Here is a 17691-nt window from a genome sequence, read left to right on the forward strand (position 1 = left end):
AAATAGTCGTCTAATCGCACTAACCAACACCGCTCATAGTTGAAGTAAATGTGCAGAAAATTACGTTTCAAATCTCATGGTGATGATATTTTAAAAGTAAAATGCAGGCTTGTATAACAATGTATATGTTTTACTATTAACATCAGATCAATTTGCTTCTACCTTCCTGTTCCACAGAAATGTTATAGTTAGGGGGCTAAATCCTATTTTTGTTACCTTCTTATCTGCCTAGGAGGGGGAAAATTGCCCTTTTTACGCCCCCACGATGCCACCGATGTCATGGATGCGCTGAGAGGACTCGAGGTGAGACCCACGGGCCCATGGCACCATACCTCCCTACTGCTGTGTTTGTGAAATACATTGGGTCAAATAAATCGTTGCCTATTAGGTGATCAAGGTAATTTTTTTTCATTTTTAAAGCGGGTAGTGTATTCAAAGCACATGCAAATGCGATTACAAATGAGCAAACCGTGCATTCATCTTTCAAGTGAAGAATGCAAAGTGAAGTGCTCGATATCCAATTTGCAGGTGAATGGCCAGGGCATATTGACGAGGCTATGTGGACTCTGTCAAAATTCTCCTTACTACGGGGACATATGAACTGGCTATTGCAGTTTCTTGGTATTTTCTCGTTTAAAAAACATCTTTCTGGGGACATGCGAATACATTTTTCACAGAGAGAGAGAGAGTTTTCATCAGTCCATTTATATCAATATTTTGCAGCAGATGCAAAGGGCTGTGAAATTGTTTGACCACGAAAATGGAAATTACCCTACATTTTCCACTTCATTCCTCTTATCGACCTTCCTTTCTGACTCATGGCAACGCGCTGGCATGCATCCAGGCTGCGGCTACGGACTGCCCATCAAAGCAACCTCTGATGAGTAACCGCTTCAATATAAAAAAAGCATATACCAACTATTAAATATAGATATAAAAAATACATTTCCGGATCCTCTAGTTTTTCTTTCCACATTTAGAAAAATTATTTAGATTATTTGGATTATTTATCTGCTATACATTTACACGTGATAAGCCACTCTGTTGAGCTATCATTTGTGGCCAGGTCACAATAAGTTAATACCACAGTGGGCATTTGTAAGATAAACAAAAAGTCTAGTTTTATTTGTAGAACATTTTTATTGATTTGTTTACCTTTCCTATACTTTGCACTCCTATCGTAGCTTAGTACTGTTTGTTGTTGTAATGTTCTGACCCGCCCCTACTGGACATCTGTGAAAAAGAGCTTTATAGCTCATCGGATTCCACCAGTATAAATCATATTCTGATTCTGATCTCATGACAAAATATATACACATGTATAAAAATTAACCCATAAAAACAAAGTTTTTCACTCTAAATCCTTTATATGCGTGGCGGCTAGAGTCCTCTCGTCCTCTGGCTTGAGATGGCTGCCACCTATGACTCAGATGATTGTCTGCCAGCATTAAGCAATTGGTAATTAAATATTTATTTATTTTTCCGTAAACTGTGTAAAATTTTGGAAAAAAATTTTCACGAAAATTAATTGTCACGGACAACGAGTCTGTGTGGAAAATGTCAGCTCGATTGGATCACGGGAAGTGGGTTAAAAAACGACCGAAAGATTTGCACGGTCATAAGCAAGCAAGCAAGCATGCACGCAAGCAAGCAAGCGAACTTAATATAAAGGATTTAAAAATGTAAACTCTTATGGGGAAAAAGACTCACTCAATTACAAATACAATGGCACACAAGCCCAAATGAAAAACATCACCGGGTTCACCATGAACACCGTCTTCAAAAGAAAACATGATTCATCATCGGTTTCTTTTGGGTAAGCTCACAGGGTAGTTATAATGCCAATGTTTTAACCCCAACCCTCCACAGCCCGACAGAGCCAATCAAATCATGTTGTCATGGCATGGGCAAATATGTCAATTGATTTGGTTATTTAGCAAAAACCAGAATGATAAAAAAGCAAGACAAATGGTACCGTATTTTACACCACATTTTATTGGAACTTAGTTTGTTGTCCTTCCCCGATGAACATGGTCGGCTATGTGCAGTGCAGAAGAAGTTCAACGTACGTATATACATTTACGCACGACAGCTGGGCTTTTGTTCGCACCTGATGATGCTGGATGTAATCTCCGGCGAAACGTTGCGCAAACATTTTGCTCGCTTTTCAACGTTCCTCCTGGTTTTAGTTGAAAAAGCCAAATTGATTGGCACATGTACCCACGGCGTGGCAACGTGAAGTGGCTGGCTCTGTCGGGTGGCGGAGGGTTTTAGATGAGAGATTTGGCGTTATACCAACACGATGATCTCACCCAAAGGAATAAACTAATCATGAATCATATCGGTCGTGAAAGCCTACGTAGACAATGAAAGAGAAACATAAAATAGAGGCTAAAGTGTCGGGCAAAGGCTCTTTTTGTTCACAATGGCCCTTGCTTCACTTATTGACATTGAGCGAAGAAAGCCGGTTATTTATTTTATGTTCTAAGACATTATTAACGACGGGAAAGGGGGGGCGAGATTTTTGCCGATGTTCACAAACATCAATTTTTAGTGAGTTTTAGATGTAGGAGGACACTGAAGTGCTTGGAGAAAATCTATGCACACATGGAGAGAGAAAACCTCCCATACAGCACAGTGATCATAATCCTACTTATTGTACTGCCTCCTACTCCCATATCCTTGTTCGGCTGGTTAATTATTCACGCCCATCACCGTGATTGCATCTCTGAGTAATTCACCAATTGAATAGTCACACTGCTAACAGCAACGCATGCCGCTGGCTCGTAAAAATACCTGAACCGAAGCACAAAAGGCACGTCCTAAAATGTGACACCGAAACCAAAACGAGCTTTAGCGGATTTCAATTGACCCTAACGATGAGCAAAGCCCCTGGGACAACCCATGCCACAAAGAGCGAATGTAGGATGAGAAATGAATCCTACCATCCCGAGATATACAAGTGTTGCCCTCTTAAAGCCCCGGTCTATCAACAGGGCTGTGTGCGTGTGTGCGTGTGCCAACAATCTACGCATTTCACAAGTAGTGACTAATCCCATATCTGCATTTCCCATAAATATGCTAAATTCCTCTTGATATGCAAATTCTTTTGTCAAGGTGCTCTTCCCCCTCCAACCAAGCTTAAATATACGCTCCTAGCCTGGGGTGTTTCATTCAGACGCTGTCTTCCCGATAGTTCTGTTCTTCACCTGAGGACGACTGCTTGCATTGTGGCCGAAACGTCGTGAGAATTATTTTATCATGTTTTATTTTATTTATTTTATTATTTCTCTTCAACGTGATTTTACCGAAAGAACCAAGAAGATGAATCCCTGCAGTCACGAAAGCTTTAAATAGAAATACAATCTTAAAGCCGTTTGCTGAAAGTCATCACTGTCGGCGGGGAGAGACTCTCTGTATGGAGACACATTTCAATTCTTAAAATACCATACTCTTTGGTTATTTCGGTAAAGTCACGTAGGTATAAAATAAAATAAATTAAATCACGACATTGTTTCTTGCTGTGGTTGTCCCACCTGACGACGGACGCTTGTGTTGCGCCCGAAACGTCGTGATTTAATTTATTTTATTTTATACCTACGTGACTTTACCGAAAGAACAAAAGAGCATGGATCCCTGCAGTCACAAAAACTTCAAATCTAGATTCAAATCTAGATCTGAAAATACCCTTGTTGATACAGGCCGACTGTGTGGAGACATCCTTATAAAGCATCTCGCTAAGAACGGTTGACTTTCAGAATGGATGCATATGTGGAGACTCTCTTAAGGACTTGACCGATACAGGCTGACGCTCTGCGAGGTTTGCGTGCGTGTGAAGACACTCGAAAGCCATTCGCTGAGATGGGATCATTGTGCGTGTGCACATTCGAGATTGTTTTGTGGAGGGCTGCCCATCAGCAGGGATCACGTGTGCGCGTGTGTGTGCGGAGAACACTCGCTCGTTGCATTCAAAACAAAGGCTCGAATATCTCGCCTCGCCACTCCGCACTCCTCTGCCTGTCCACCCCCTTAGCCCCCCCCCCCCCCCCCACATAGCTGCCCCTCCCCTAGTCCCACTCCTGCACACACTTCGCGAAAAACCCACGTGCCGAATGCACGCACCCCTTTCTAACGCCATTATATGGATGCATATTGTTATTATACGTATTATAACACCCTTCATTTATCCAGAAAAGCGTCACTGAATCTGAATGCCTCTCTTTTCAGGAGGGCCCCTGCATTGGGATGTTTGGTCAATTCCAATCACCGGTGTTGTGCTTCATGTAGGAGGATACTGGAGCACCAAGGTGAAATCTGTCACGCAATAGATTCTTGAGCACTGTTGCCCCCTTTCTAAAACCCCATCAGTGGGTACCACAGTGGCGAGATGTTAGCTACCTCGCCTAGTTTGCAGGAGGTCGTGGCTTCGATCCCGACACTGACGCCTACTGCATATTTTGAGTTTATGTGTCTCTCTCCCTGTGGTAGGGTGGATTTTTCTCCAGATCCTCTGGTTTTCTCCTCCACGTTTAGAATCATCCCTGCTGATGAGCAGCAGTTTAGAGTATTTGGCTGCGATACATTTCTACGTGAAAAAGCCACTTCGTTGGGCTGTGGCCGGGTCGCTTCTGAAAAAGAGCTATATGGCTCAGTGGGCCTTACCTGCTCAAATAAAACGAGTGTAAATAGTAGTAGTATGTTAATCATCTTTACCCTCATCCTTCCCTCCCCATAAAAGCTTCCAGGTTCTCGCTCGTGGTCCTCACTTTGGTGGGGCAGAGAGAGCCAGAATCCCCCCCCCAACCTCCCCTTGTCAAGCCCGCGGCGCGTGATTGCTGGGTTTTCGCTTGCAGAGTTTCTGCCCCCCCCCCACCCTTGCTGTTTCTGTCAACATTAGGGGTACCTCAATGCCCAAACTAAAACTAAAATAAACATTTATTTGTATTTTAACAGGTAATGCCCACTGAGCTATATATAAATGTATTCAGAAGCGACCTGGCTATCACACAAAGTGGCTTATCATGTCGAAATTTTCATCAGGCAAATACTCTCAATGCATGTTTATAAATGTGGAGGGAGAAACCGGAGAACCCCGAGAAAAATCCACATGACCACGTGGAAAACATGCAGACCATTGTATTCCCAGGCAGTCTCCCATAATTATACTAATACGGCTTAATATACCTGCTTAGCTTTAGAGATGCATTCAAAATAATTTGCTACGATAAAATATATATACATTTTGAGGAAAATGTGGAGGCAGATTCATATTTTGACAAAGCAGCATCAATCACCTTTCAATTGCGGATTAATAATTTGGCAAAGCGCACGACATGTCTCGATTTGACAATGTGATTACGTCAGACAGTAGAGATCAATACAGCGCAATATATGACTTCATGTAGAAATATTTGTTTGCATTTTATTGACCCTCATCGCTCGACACCGGATGACACAATAAAGAAGCATGGTTGCCATTACTGGTGCCCTCTTGATACCGCATCTACAGTGCAACAGCCACATGATTAAGGGTCAAGCGGCGTCTTAATTAGCGCAGATTCATGCGTTTCACATGCGCCGTGAGTGTACTTGCAATGGACCATACAATGCTTTTGAAACCAGGCGACGAATGTGCACGTGTCGACGTGAAATTAATGCTCAAAACAGCAGGACCACCCACACACACACACATCGACGTGTATGCGTTAATTTCGTTGCACTGTTTGAATATTTTGTAAACTTGTCAAAGTCCACGCTTTTCCCCTTTCGTGAAAAGTACTGGGCTCCTCCCGATTGCAGGTTCTAAGCCAGACGTGGATATTTCTCACACCAATTACGGGAACCAGCTTCTCCATGGGACAATGTATGATGTATAACTTATTTCTCACCGTACATGGCGAACCGTGCTAATGGGAGGTGCGGGAAAGGACACCAAACTAAACGCAAAAGCACAGTGCTTCTTTTACCTGTGGTAGAGGGAAAGAGGGGGTAGTGATTCAGTGATTAGCACACTGCAGTATGCACACATGCACCTATATTTCAATCCCAGCCACAGCTATCATTAGTGGTGAGTTCTATCCTCCACCGCCATGCCTTTGCCAGCCCACGCTGACCAGCATGGCGAAGTATGGTCAAACAAACACCATTACCAACAATGGCGTTGGCAAGACCATCATCCAAAATATATTACTACCAGTTTTAAGTTGTTATATACTTTTTTGCATTATGAATGAAAGTTTACATTAAGAAATGATGATTGTGTAGTGGCATTGTTGGGCGCGAGCTCACTAAGGGTCCTCCGGCTAGCGGGACCTAGGGAGGCTATTCTGACCCGACCCAGCCAAGATCCTCGGCTCCGGCTCCAGGTCTTCAGGGTGGCTTCTTCGAGTCTTCGAGTGGACGACAACTACCGGGCCCGTTCAGGGGTCCGGCTTTTATACAGTCCCAGCTCACTCCGTCCCTCGCCACGCCTTCCTTCTGGAACCTTCCCGAGGGCCCAGGAGTGTGACGTCATACCCCAACCCCCCTTCTTGGGAGTCTGGGGTCTGCACCCCTGGTCACGATGCTCCCCGGGGATTACCTCGTCCCAACGGCCCGACTTCATCTCTCCGGCTCAGCATCTCTTCCGCCCCCTGTTGACACGGGGCCGGTACTACCGGCTAAGAGAAGTGATCGCGCATTGAGCCCAACAATGCCACTACAATTGGACTGAGTCTGCCCTGCCTAGGATTTTAACTGAGAATCTAATGAGAGGGGTTCCTAATGCTCCGGGAAACTGAGCCTAGTACATGTACAGCGTGTTGTTAATTCACTGCTGGATGAGGGTTCTTCAGATGTCATGCGAGTGGACCATACTTGATCATGCTGGTAAGTGTGGGTTGGGGAAGATGGGGATAATATAAATGGGTTCATAGAATTACAGTACAATAATGGATTTTGCTGCAATCATTGCCCATCGAAATCGTGTTATATCTCAACATAAAAGCGGGGCTTCAGAGTAAATGTACTATTTTTTTTCTAACGTAGATGAATGTGACCGTTTATTTTTAAACAAGTTCTAAATACAAGTGACATATGATGCGCGTTGAACACCCACAGCGGCGAGGAGATAGTGTGAGGCCGGTTATGGAAAAAAATATTTCCCTCCAGCTGCTGCCCCCCCCCCCCCCCCGTGACCTCTAAATTTAGGGCTGCCTGAAAAAATGCTTGCCCCCTATAAATGGGAATTGTAGCAACCACAAGTTTTCTGTGGCCAGCGTACGTGGCGTTTGCATGGACGGTGAAAATAACCCCACTATGTGAGGACAGGGCGGCCTCCTGCGTGCCCGCACTTGCTTGAATGCTGTGCAACTGTGAAATTGCACAAACACGGGAACCTCAACTCAATGCATTTTCTCCTCCATTACTCCGCGCCGCTCAACTTGGGCAGGACACAAACACCCACTTGAACACCAGACCCTGAACCAACATCTCCTCTCTCTCAAGATCAATTCTCTCCGATGCCCTCGTCAAATCGCAAAGTCACAGAGTACATACGGAACTGGCTGAGTCAACCCATAAGAACACTTTGTATTTTTTGAAAATTCTAATTGCGCAAACAAGCAACGCCACATTTGCATTGCCCTGAAGGCTCTGAACAAATAAAAACAGAAGCCACTTGAAACACAAAGAAGGCACGCCTCCTCGCCTCTGAGGAAACAAGATAAACAGCGCCGCGGGGGAGAGTGGCGTGTGTCTTATTCTTTTTTTTAAAAAACTCAACTTGAACTCAATGGAGTCATCAGGAAGTTGTCCGCCCGTGTCGCACTCTCGCCGTTTTCTGGGCTTCTGCATCCCCTTGCACAGCTCAGCGGGGCCCGGCCGTTGCGGGGAAACATAACGCTAACACAGCCCGCTGTTGTTGCTGGTTACTTTTCAGAGCCTCTTGCTCTCGACCATTTTCCACACTCGCTGCAGTGTCAATGCGCCGCCTCATCGGCTACGCACGGGGAGAATGGCGTGGCGGGCGGCGAGTGAGAACGTGGTGTGAGATTTTGGGGCCGCTTTGGGGTTCGTGGCAGGGAGATGGTATGTATGTACCTCCGATTAGCACGGTTGGTTACGTACGGCGCGAAAAAAGGTCAACATAAAAGCATGTGTAGGTGCGAATGAAGAACAGCAAACTAAACACAAGAAGCAGTTCTAAAGAAATGAGTTTTCAATAGAAAATTTGAAAGTGCATAGCTCCAGTGGCTTTCTGTTATCGGAAAGAAGAGCGTTCCATACGGCCACAGAAGCGCATCTGAAAGCGCGCGATGCAATGGCCGTCTTTGTTCGATGGTTAAGCCAAAAGCCGCTACGAAGATGACCGGAGTTCGCGTGATGGTTTATGCTCCTTGATGAGATAAGCGAGGTATTGTGGTGCATTTGTGGCAAGCAGTGGTGATGGTGATGTTTTGGCGCGTACCGATGCATCCATTACAATCGATTGAAGTAAATTATTATAGCCCCGGCACATGCATTACATTCTTTGGGTGAGAATTTATGATTTACAATACTTTTGGAAATTATATACTTATTAGAGGAATAATGCAAAAAAGATGGTGAAAATTGAAGATTTTGTTTGTTTGTTGTTGAATCGCATCGCGACTCCAAACTATGACAGTCACTAAGGGGTTTAATTATGAATGTTTGAATGGCCCCAGCCAGCCTGAATTTGTACACCCCAATGACCTGCTCATTGCGCGATGCCAGGCACACACGTTTCGTGTGACAGTCTGTAAGTCCAAGGCATATAAATGATCATCGAACAAGTCCTGACCCGCTACTTCCCCTTCGACACATTCGCAACGGAAGAAAAGTTGAACGTCTCGCCCCCACGGGGGGCCTCTGCCTTGCGTGTTTTATCCGATCGCTCAGCAAATATTAGTGGACATGCAAGTAGCAGTGCCAACGGAATTCCTGCCCGAGGCGTGGGACCCCCAGCGACCAGGGTGCAAATGATCAGGGGGCAGTAGAAATCCGGGGCAGTAGAAATCCGCGGCAGCCAACAACAAAGACTAAGATCCCCCGTATAGCCTCAAGAGACTTTTGGGGCAAGTGCTGTTAGTGAGGAACTCTGAAGGTCGGCATGGAAGTCGAGGAGGTGGGCAGCCAGCACCACGCCCGCCCGCCTTTGTCGCCCCAGTGGTGATGTTTACTCACCACAAAAGGTACTCATTTGAGGCTGAGTTTACCGAGGGGAGGCCCAGGACCGGTTCAGATCATCGTCAGTGGTGTTGTCCGTGAGCGGGAATAGAACTCGGTTAGCTGGGTTTCTAGCTTAGCGCGATTACCGCTACACAACCGCTCCCATTACACACACACACACACGTTCGGCTGTATTGACACCAAAAATTAAGTCCAATAGTAAAATTATATATGCAGTGTACGTATCTTGTACGACACAAATGATATGCAGTGCTACATGTACTTCCAGAAGCAAATATGGCAATTAGTTTTGAACACTTTTTTTGAGATATGCCTTCTGACGAAACAGCTAAAACACATCGCAATGGAGATTTGTAACCGGGCAAAGATTCCATCCCCACAGGTGCAGGCAAAAAGCTTCGTCATTTTCATAATTCTCAGTTGCAGTTCGATTGCAAAAAATGAAAATAATTTTTCAAATTTTTTTACCATCTTATTTGTATTGCCGAGTTTTGTTTAAAATTCCTATTTTTATCGTTTTATTTGCTCAATAAACTAAATGCATATGCACAGCCCCTTTGTCCATACACAGCTTGAATGTAACATGAGCATAATTGGCACAAATCTTACACTTGTTAGGCACAGTAATCAATTCCTACATACTTAATATTATACACTGTAAGTGTAAGGACAGGTTCGTAAATTAATTATTCGATACTCTTTGGTTCTTTCGGTAAAGTTACGTAGGTATAAAAATAAAATAAAATAAATCACGACGTTTCGGGCGCAACACAAGCGATGCAGACTGTTTTTTTATTTTTTTTTCAAAAACAGTCTTTTTGAAAAAAAAAACTAGTCTGCATCAGCAGCAGACCAATGTTTTCCCACCTGATGACGGACGCTTGTGTTGCGTCCGAAACGTCGTGATTTATTTTATTTTGATACCTACGTGACTTTACCGAAAGAACCAATTAGTATAGATTCCTGCAGTCACGAAAGCTTCAAATCATAATTATTCGATGTTCATCAATGAATTCATGCAAAGTTACAAGCCTCAAAGCGTTCCTGCATTGTGGCAACGGGAAGCATCGGCACCAAAATCTGGACGACATAATGGTGCCAGTGACTTCAACCGGTCATGCTCACCTCCACTGGCAGCCCCAAGCCAGCCTTGGCAAATCCATATTCTTATGGCAGGGGCCAATTTCACCACCGCTGGCTTCTGGCAGTGGTAGACATTTTATTGGATATAGAGGGCCGTGTTTGACTCCTGACAGGAATTTTAACTCAAGTTTTTTTTTAATTATGACCTTAACGCGGCGAGCACCGCGTCACACGATCATATCAGTGGTGTTTATACATTAATAGAGTATATTATTGAATGCAAATATGTACACAAAACTGAGATCATGAGGGTAAGACAATAACAAAAATTCCAGCCATTCTCAATCGATAAATGGTTGATCGCCTCCTCCACCACACCAGGGCTGGATAGCTTGAAGGTCTAAAATTAACTTAAGTCTCATTAAAATATACAAAAAACAATCTCCAGCATCAGTGAACCAAGTAATTTCTCTCCCTCGGAGTGTGACACGAACGCTGACAAGCCTGCCACCTGTTACTCATATGTAGAAAAATGTGAAAACAACGTTTTAACACAGACGCGCACAGCGCGCAAAACAGACAATAAAAGGCGACGCTCCATGTCTGCTTATTTCATTAGGAACTTCTATATATAAAGGAGCCTGCGAGCTTTGTCTATTGTGAATGTACACGGAGGACATGGACTGCGTCATCTGGAACATGTTTTGAATGCAATAGCATAGCTCTCCTTGATGTGCCAAGCGGTAAAAACTTCAGCAGGCAGTAAAGCAATCAGACTTTTGTGAATATGATCTGTAAAACTTCGGGCACATATGCGGCGATCAAAATGTCTGTTCTTATATTATTTTCCTTTGGACACGAATTTATGTTTTTAGGGTTATTGTGATTGTTGGATACACATTAGAGGTGGTGTGTCGCACAAGAGAAATGCTGAGAGGAACAAGACTATTGAACCTTTAAAGCTCGCTCGGTTGTGAGTGCACCCATCTTCAACACCATTTACAATTTGATTTATTTTAACACTTCTCCTCCCTTGTGTGTATGTACGTTGAACTTCTTTCGCACCGTACATAGCCAACCACACGAATTGGAGGTGCGGGCGAAGGACATCAAACTAAACACAAAAAGCAGTTCTCAACACGTACCTTTTCAAACTATATTTAAAAGTGCATAGCTCCGGTGGCTTCCTAATATCGGAGGGAAGAGCGTTCCAGACGGCCGCAGAAGCGCATCTAAAAGCGCGCGATGCCAGTGACCGGCTTTGCTCGATGGCTGGCCAAAAGCCGCTACTGCGAGGATGTCCGGAGTTCGCCTGATGGTTCATGCTCCTTGACGAGCTCAACAAGGTATTGTGGTTCATTTGTGGCGAGCACTTTGTGCGCAGTGAGTGCGACCTGTGTGGAGACCAAGTGTCACAGCTCAGGAGCGGCTTTGTCAGCCGCCTCTAGCAAGCACGTGCATCCTGCCAGGCACTGCCAGGTGTGAGTGGCGTGAGGGCTGCGAGGTGTCCAGAAGACTACAGCGATCAGGGTCACCCCCCTCGCATGCGCGGGGATGTCTTTGCGTAAACTCCCGGTCTTCATCACCCCCATTAAGCCACAACATTCGTTCACGAACTTTCCCAAACATCCCGATGTTGACGGACTCCACTTAGAAAAGGGGTCTTGAGACTCCGGAGTAAATAACTGGCATTATAATAAGCTGTATGGCTGCCCGGGTGATTATCGAGCACATTAATTAAGTGGTAATTTATTTAATTAAACGTACCTTTTGTTGACCCTTTGTCAAAATACTGCTTGATGGAGGACTTCCCACGCCGTGTCGGACGTGTGAGCTGTTTGCCTGTTCTTCACACCCCCCACCCCCCCTTCCGCTGGTCAGGACTGGTTCAGACACCGCTCGCCACTCTGACCACAGCCAAGGCTGGTGGATCGTACAGCGCCCCTCTGCCTGAGCGGCGCGCTCTCTGTTGGAGGCACCGTCAAGTCGTCTCACGCGAGGTGAGCCACTCACCGCGTCGCCGGCAACTTCAGCAGCGCCTTCGGTACGGTCACGGTGCGGTCCGCGTCACGGCGACCCGCCGGCGCTCCACCTCGCCCATGCGGCTGCTGCTGCTGCTGCGATGACCGAGACATCCCGACCCCCTTCCTCGCCGTGGCGTGTGCCTCTGCCGCACCTCGACAAATTCCGCTCAGCGCCAGCGCCACTGGCAGGCGGGACACAGCCTGCCCACTTTAGGCACCGTGCCTCGGTGCCCCTGCTGCATAAACAGCGGCGGCTCTGATGAACTCTGCTCCATGCCCGTTTAGTGTGCTTGGCTAAGGTGTTGCCAGCGGGTCAAACAATCGGCTTGGGTGGGCTCTTGTATGTATAACCGCGGGGGTCTCTCTGCGTGCGTAAGTGCACGCGCGAGTGTGTGTTCAGGGCTAGGTGCTGTATTTCGAGGTTGGTATCGAGAAGGTGGAGATATAATCGGTTCTTAGGAATTGTATTTTTTTAAAGTTATAATCTGGGGTCATGGCGCGTAACGATCTGTGCCTGTCACTGCAGGCACCAGCCCCACCTCCTCTCACTCCCCTTTGCCCTTCCTTCTCACAGATGCCCCACTGCACGGGGAGGTCCAGCACCAACCACATCCCCACCGCCTTCAGCCGCGGGTTTCCTGCCCTCGCTACCAAAACTGTATTTGCGTATACTGTAATGAGAAAAATGCCCCGCGTACATTTCCACAGTCCACGTTCCTCGTGAAGACTCCATTTGCCCCTTGGATTGAATGAATGAACATGGTTTTCAGTTCTCTTAAAAAAAACAATTCCCAACTTTCAAATAAAAATATTACAGAGTGGAAAGAGAGTTTTTATACGGCTAAAACCCGATAAGATTAGCACGGTGACACTTTTTAGCGATGGATGTTTTACCTGGGGCAAAGGCCTCAAGTCATATACCACTTCATGAATACCATTAATTACCAGTATTTCCCAATCATAACGAACCCCTCCCGGACCCCGTGCAATGAATGGGCATTTATATATATAAGTAAAATTCTAAATTCATGCTTCCATGACGTGTACTGTGAATTTTGCATATGTACGACCACTAAATTCATCCGACGTTAAGGCCTAAGAACATTGGGAAACACGCATCCTGCATTCTTGCCCAGATGTGTGTTGCTTTCATTGCACGCAGTAGGACAAAAACAAGTACTGCATGTGAATGTGGAGCAGCACATGGCCAACAGTGACCTGCATCAAAGAGAGCGTGGGGGAGCCTACTGAAGCAGAGAGCTCACTTACAAAATTCGCGGTCGGAAAGACTTGGGACGCTGTATTTCCGACAGCTTTGTTTCTTCACCTGAGGACGGCTGCTTGTGTTGTGGCCGAAACGTCGTGATAATTTTTTTATTTTGTTATGTTTTATTTGTATTATTTTATTATTTCCCTTCTACGTGACTTTACCGAAAGAACCAAGAAGATGAATCCCTGCAGTCACTAAAGCTTTAAATCGTTTAATAATATTCGTTTCTTCTGAAATTTTGTATTAATGACCAAAAATAGTGTGGCGTAAAATGTCTACTCGCCTGCCTGCCTGCAGATTAAGTCCAAATTCCCAAGTGGAGGCGTATTCCGAAGAAACACGAAGACAATTAACAACGCAAACTATTTCACTCGCAAAATCAGACAGCAGCCCCAGTGCAGTGAGCAGCAAAAAAATCTCGCCCCTGGGTAAAAATCAATCTTAACGGCGTGTGTCCCATTGTTCAAAGGCGTTTAGAGTCTTTAATGCTAACATCCGGTAGCAAGTGCACGCTCGCAAACGACCTGAGTTCTGCAAACACGCACACGCACGCATCACCGTCTTACAAACGTGCACACCACCACCACCACCACTCGGCGTCATGTACACAACCTCTGTGCCTCCATTAAACGCAACGGTTTCGTCAGAGCGCCTCGCGCAAGCCAACTGTGTAATTATAACCGAACGTTTTTGCAAAAAATATCCGCTTTGCTACGGCCGACGGTGCTGGCACAGGTACTTCAATTAAAGAAACCTCACGGCACGCCGCGGGGTCCAGGCCAGTAATGAAGTATGCGCAACGCCTCCAGCAGACTCATTCAAGTGGCAATGTTCACAATTAGTCGGCTCGTGAACATTGCCAGTGAATGACACAAAAAACCGCGCATTAGCGTCGAACACTGTGTAGCACACGGGATTAAAAAAATCGTAACGCGCAGTATTTCCTATGGGGCAATACATTCTGAAATTATATGTTTCGTATATGGGAATCATTGCAAATTTAAGAAGTTAGGGGCCGTCCATAAATGACGTCACGTGATTTTGGACGATTTTTGACCCCCCCCTCCCCTTCGTCACACGGCGTCACAAAAAGTCAGACCCCCCCTCAAATATGACGTCACAAAGCTCTGCCCCCCCCCCCAAATAATATAAAACATGCTTCAAATCGCTTTAAACTCTTGTCATTGTAGTGCGTATTTAATGTGGCGCTGCACTCTGATGTTGTAGGAGAAACATTTATTAAAAAGTCTATTTAATTAAGTAGAACGTGTTGTCTATATTTATTTAAAGTTGCGCATTTTGATGTGACGTCACATTTCTCAACCCCCCCCCCCCCCCTTGTTACACATCGTCACAAATGTCTGACCCCCCCCCCCACCCCAGGTGCGTGACGTCATTTATGGACGGCCCCTTAATGCCTGACGTCGTCTTAGTTTGACTCTTGGTCTCACCAGCTGGAAGGAGTGGTGGCACACGAAGCTATGACGCCAGCGACCCGAGTTTGATTCTTGGCTGCATTTCACATCAGTGGGGGGTGATTCCTGATCCAGCCCTGCACTACTCCTTCGCCATCAAGTAACCTGCACTGACCAGCCTGGTCAAGCATGGTCCATCAACTACTCAGACAGGGAAGCCCATCACCCAGCTGTTGATTGATGAAGAGCTGTAAATTATATTTATTCATAATCGATTTTTTTTGGGTTAGATCGCGTAAATATATAAATGTGTCGTTAAAACCCGCCACCACCCGACACAGCCAACTAGTAAGGGTTGTCACGTAAACAGAACGTGGCCAATTCGTCACTCGTACAGCACACCGGTGTGTTGGAGAGCCAAGCCACAACATTTTCAATCTGACTACGATGTTTCGCCAGTAATTACAACCAGCTTCATCAGGCAACAGCCAGATTTGTGGAGGAGTTTGTTTCGTTCCTTATATGGAGGCGTAAATGTGGTGACCATACTTCTGCGCTCTTGTGCAAAGTGGGGGGGGGGGGGGAGGGTGTTAATGCGTCAACGTACATTACGCATTGTGCATTATGCGAGCCCTTTCGTGTCGTCCTTCCTTTCTATTGTGTGTATTAAAATAGCCGTGTCAACGGTAATCCCTATTGAAGTATGGTGCCCTTTATAGGCATGCATTTAAATTATGTATTATTTAATGATTCGTTACCACGCAGCCCTAAGGTGGTAGCTATCCGAACGGTTAAAATTGTGTTCATTTCTTTCAATTTCGAAAGATTATCTAATTAGTCTTGACCAGTAGTAGCTAGTTTTGCACAGAACTTCAACATCATCAAAATCAATTGAGTGCCCATGTTGGCAAGCGTGTTCTGCTACTGCTGACAGTTCTATTTGGGAGTATTTAATATATCTCTCATGTTCTTTTAGTGTCAGATGGTGACAGTCTGAGAAGTGAAATTCAACATGTTAAAGAAGCGCTGCAAATTAACGGTTACAATGATGCACAAATCAACAGGGCATTGAATGCCAAAACCAAATCAAATAAAACGAACATTGAAACTGCCCAAGTAATTAAAACGATCAAAATACCGTAAATTGCGGGAGTAACTGATAAACTAGCCAGATCTTTGGAAAAACAAAACATCTGGAACGATACATGAAATACAGAAATTAATATCTGGTACAAAAGATGTATTTCCGAAGCTATCAACAGAAGGTGTGTACAGGATTAACTGCACGTGTGGTAAATGTTATGTTGGGCAAACAGGACGAATGATCAGCACGAGACTGAAAGAACATCAGAGAAATATTAAATTCTCCCAAATACAACTGTGAGCAGTCGCAGAATACGCGTGCCAACAAGGACACTCAATTGATTTTGATAATGTTGAAGTTCTGTGCAAAACTACGCAATCTAACCCAAAAAAATCCTCTATTATGGATGATATTGGTCGCGAAAGCCTACGTGTTAAAATTATATTTATTGTTAAATTGATGAATAACTGTACGCGTGAAGCCCTTTTGCGAATCTACTGCTGGATGAAGCCCTCTCAACGCCGTGCGGGTGATTGGGTTGTTTCGCAATGCTTCATCACACCGGTAAAAAATATATATATATTAAATATAACCACCTTGTTCTAAATACCTCACTATGTTCACCAAGGATAAGAGTCAATAACATAACTCGCTTAGATGTCATTGTAACAGACATTCAACCCAAAATATAGGTTTGTACAAAAATATTAAGAAGCGCCGAGTTAAAAAAAATAAAAAATGTAAATACAGAATGCACTTATGCAATGCCTTCTGAATTGTACCACTAATTACCTATAATTGCATAGTCTGAGTTTTGGAAAATTAAGTCAGGAGCATTTGATTGTGTCTATAAATAATCCCGCCTGCAGATTATAGCGGCGGCAGAAACGCCAGCGTGGAGGGATAATCGGCCACAAAAGAACTCCCGCATGGACAGCAGCGAAACACCCGCGGTAAATTGATCTGCCACGGTTTCATTCGAACGCCGATTTTTTACCAACGCAGTCAGAGATACCGTGACAAACGCCAATGAGAAAAAGCGGCCACTAGTCACGCCTGAAGTGGGAATGTAAAGCTTGTACTGCATGGGCATGTCCAGGAGCGTGCCCTGAGTTCACAAATCCACACAATTTTCGATTTAAAGCTTTCGTGACTGCAGGGATTCATCTTCTTGGTTCTTTCGGTGAAGTCACGTAGAAGGAAAAAAAAACATACTAAAATAATTCTCACGACGTTTCGGCCACAATGCAAGCAGCCGTCTTCAGGTGGACTTTACCGAAATAACCAAGAAGATAAATACACACATGCGAAAGGAACACGGCAAGCAAGAGCAAGCACATCGCTGTCTTGGTGATAGACACGTGGTTTCCCACGGTGCTTGTTTTGATGCCCACTGAATCATCATCAACATCTATGCAGGTTGAGTCGTGACACGCTGTAACGTGCTTGTTGATAAACACGTCCCCACGTGACAGAGCGAAGTGCCGACTCGTGTGAAGATTGAGATCGAATGCATCCAACAGCCGACATTCGCCACTAGGTGGCAGTGACGCCACTACGGCGCTTGTGCCAGGCTAGGTGCACTTTGGTATCATAAGCTGGAATGGACACACACACACACGTAGA

The 17691-nt window shown here is 45.1% G+C and overlaps 1 protein-coding gene and 1 long non-coding RNA gene across 7 annotated transcripts in view; one reads left to right on the top strand and one right to left on the bottom strand.

Moving 5' to 3' along the window:
* Positions 1-17691, bottom strand: part of LOC133345236 (dual specificity calcium/calmodulin-dependent 3',5'-cyclic nucleotide phosphodiesterase 1A-like) — a 158297-nt gene that overhangs the window by 50565 nt on the left and 90041 nt on the right. Inside the window, exon 1 of one of the 6 annotated variants that reach the window (XM_061555822.1) lies at positions 12286-12583. The exons of the other annotated variants lie outside the window; for them this stretch is intronic. Within the exon in view, the coding sequence (XP_061411806.1) occupies positions 12286-12407 (122 nt within the window). The 5' untranslated portion in view covers positions 12408-12583. Of the gene's footprint in view, positions 1-12285; positions 12584-17691 lie in introns of those variants that run through there. 6 annotated transcript variants of the gene reach the window in all.
* LOC133345242 (uncharacterized) lies at positions 8763-14547 on the top strand. The gene is made up of 3 exons (XR_009755424.1): positions 8763-9191; positions 12154-12272; positions 12871-14547. It is a non-coding gene; the product is annotated as an uncharacterized LOC133345242 (long non-coding RNA).

The sequence above is a fragment of the Lethenteron reissneri genome, chromosome 21 (assembly GCF_015708825.2).
Source record: "Lethenteron reissneri isolate LAM-NWPU_2019-01 chromosome 21, ASM1570882v1, whole genome shotgun sequence".
NCBI lineage: Eukaryota > Metazoa > Chordata > Hyperoartia > Petromyzontiformes > Petromyzontidae > Lethenteron > Lethenteron reissneri.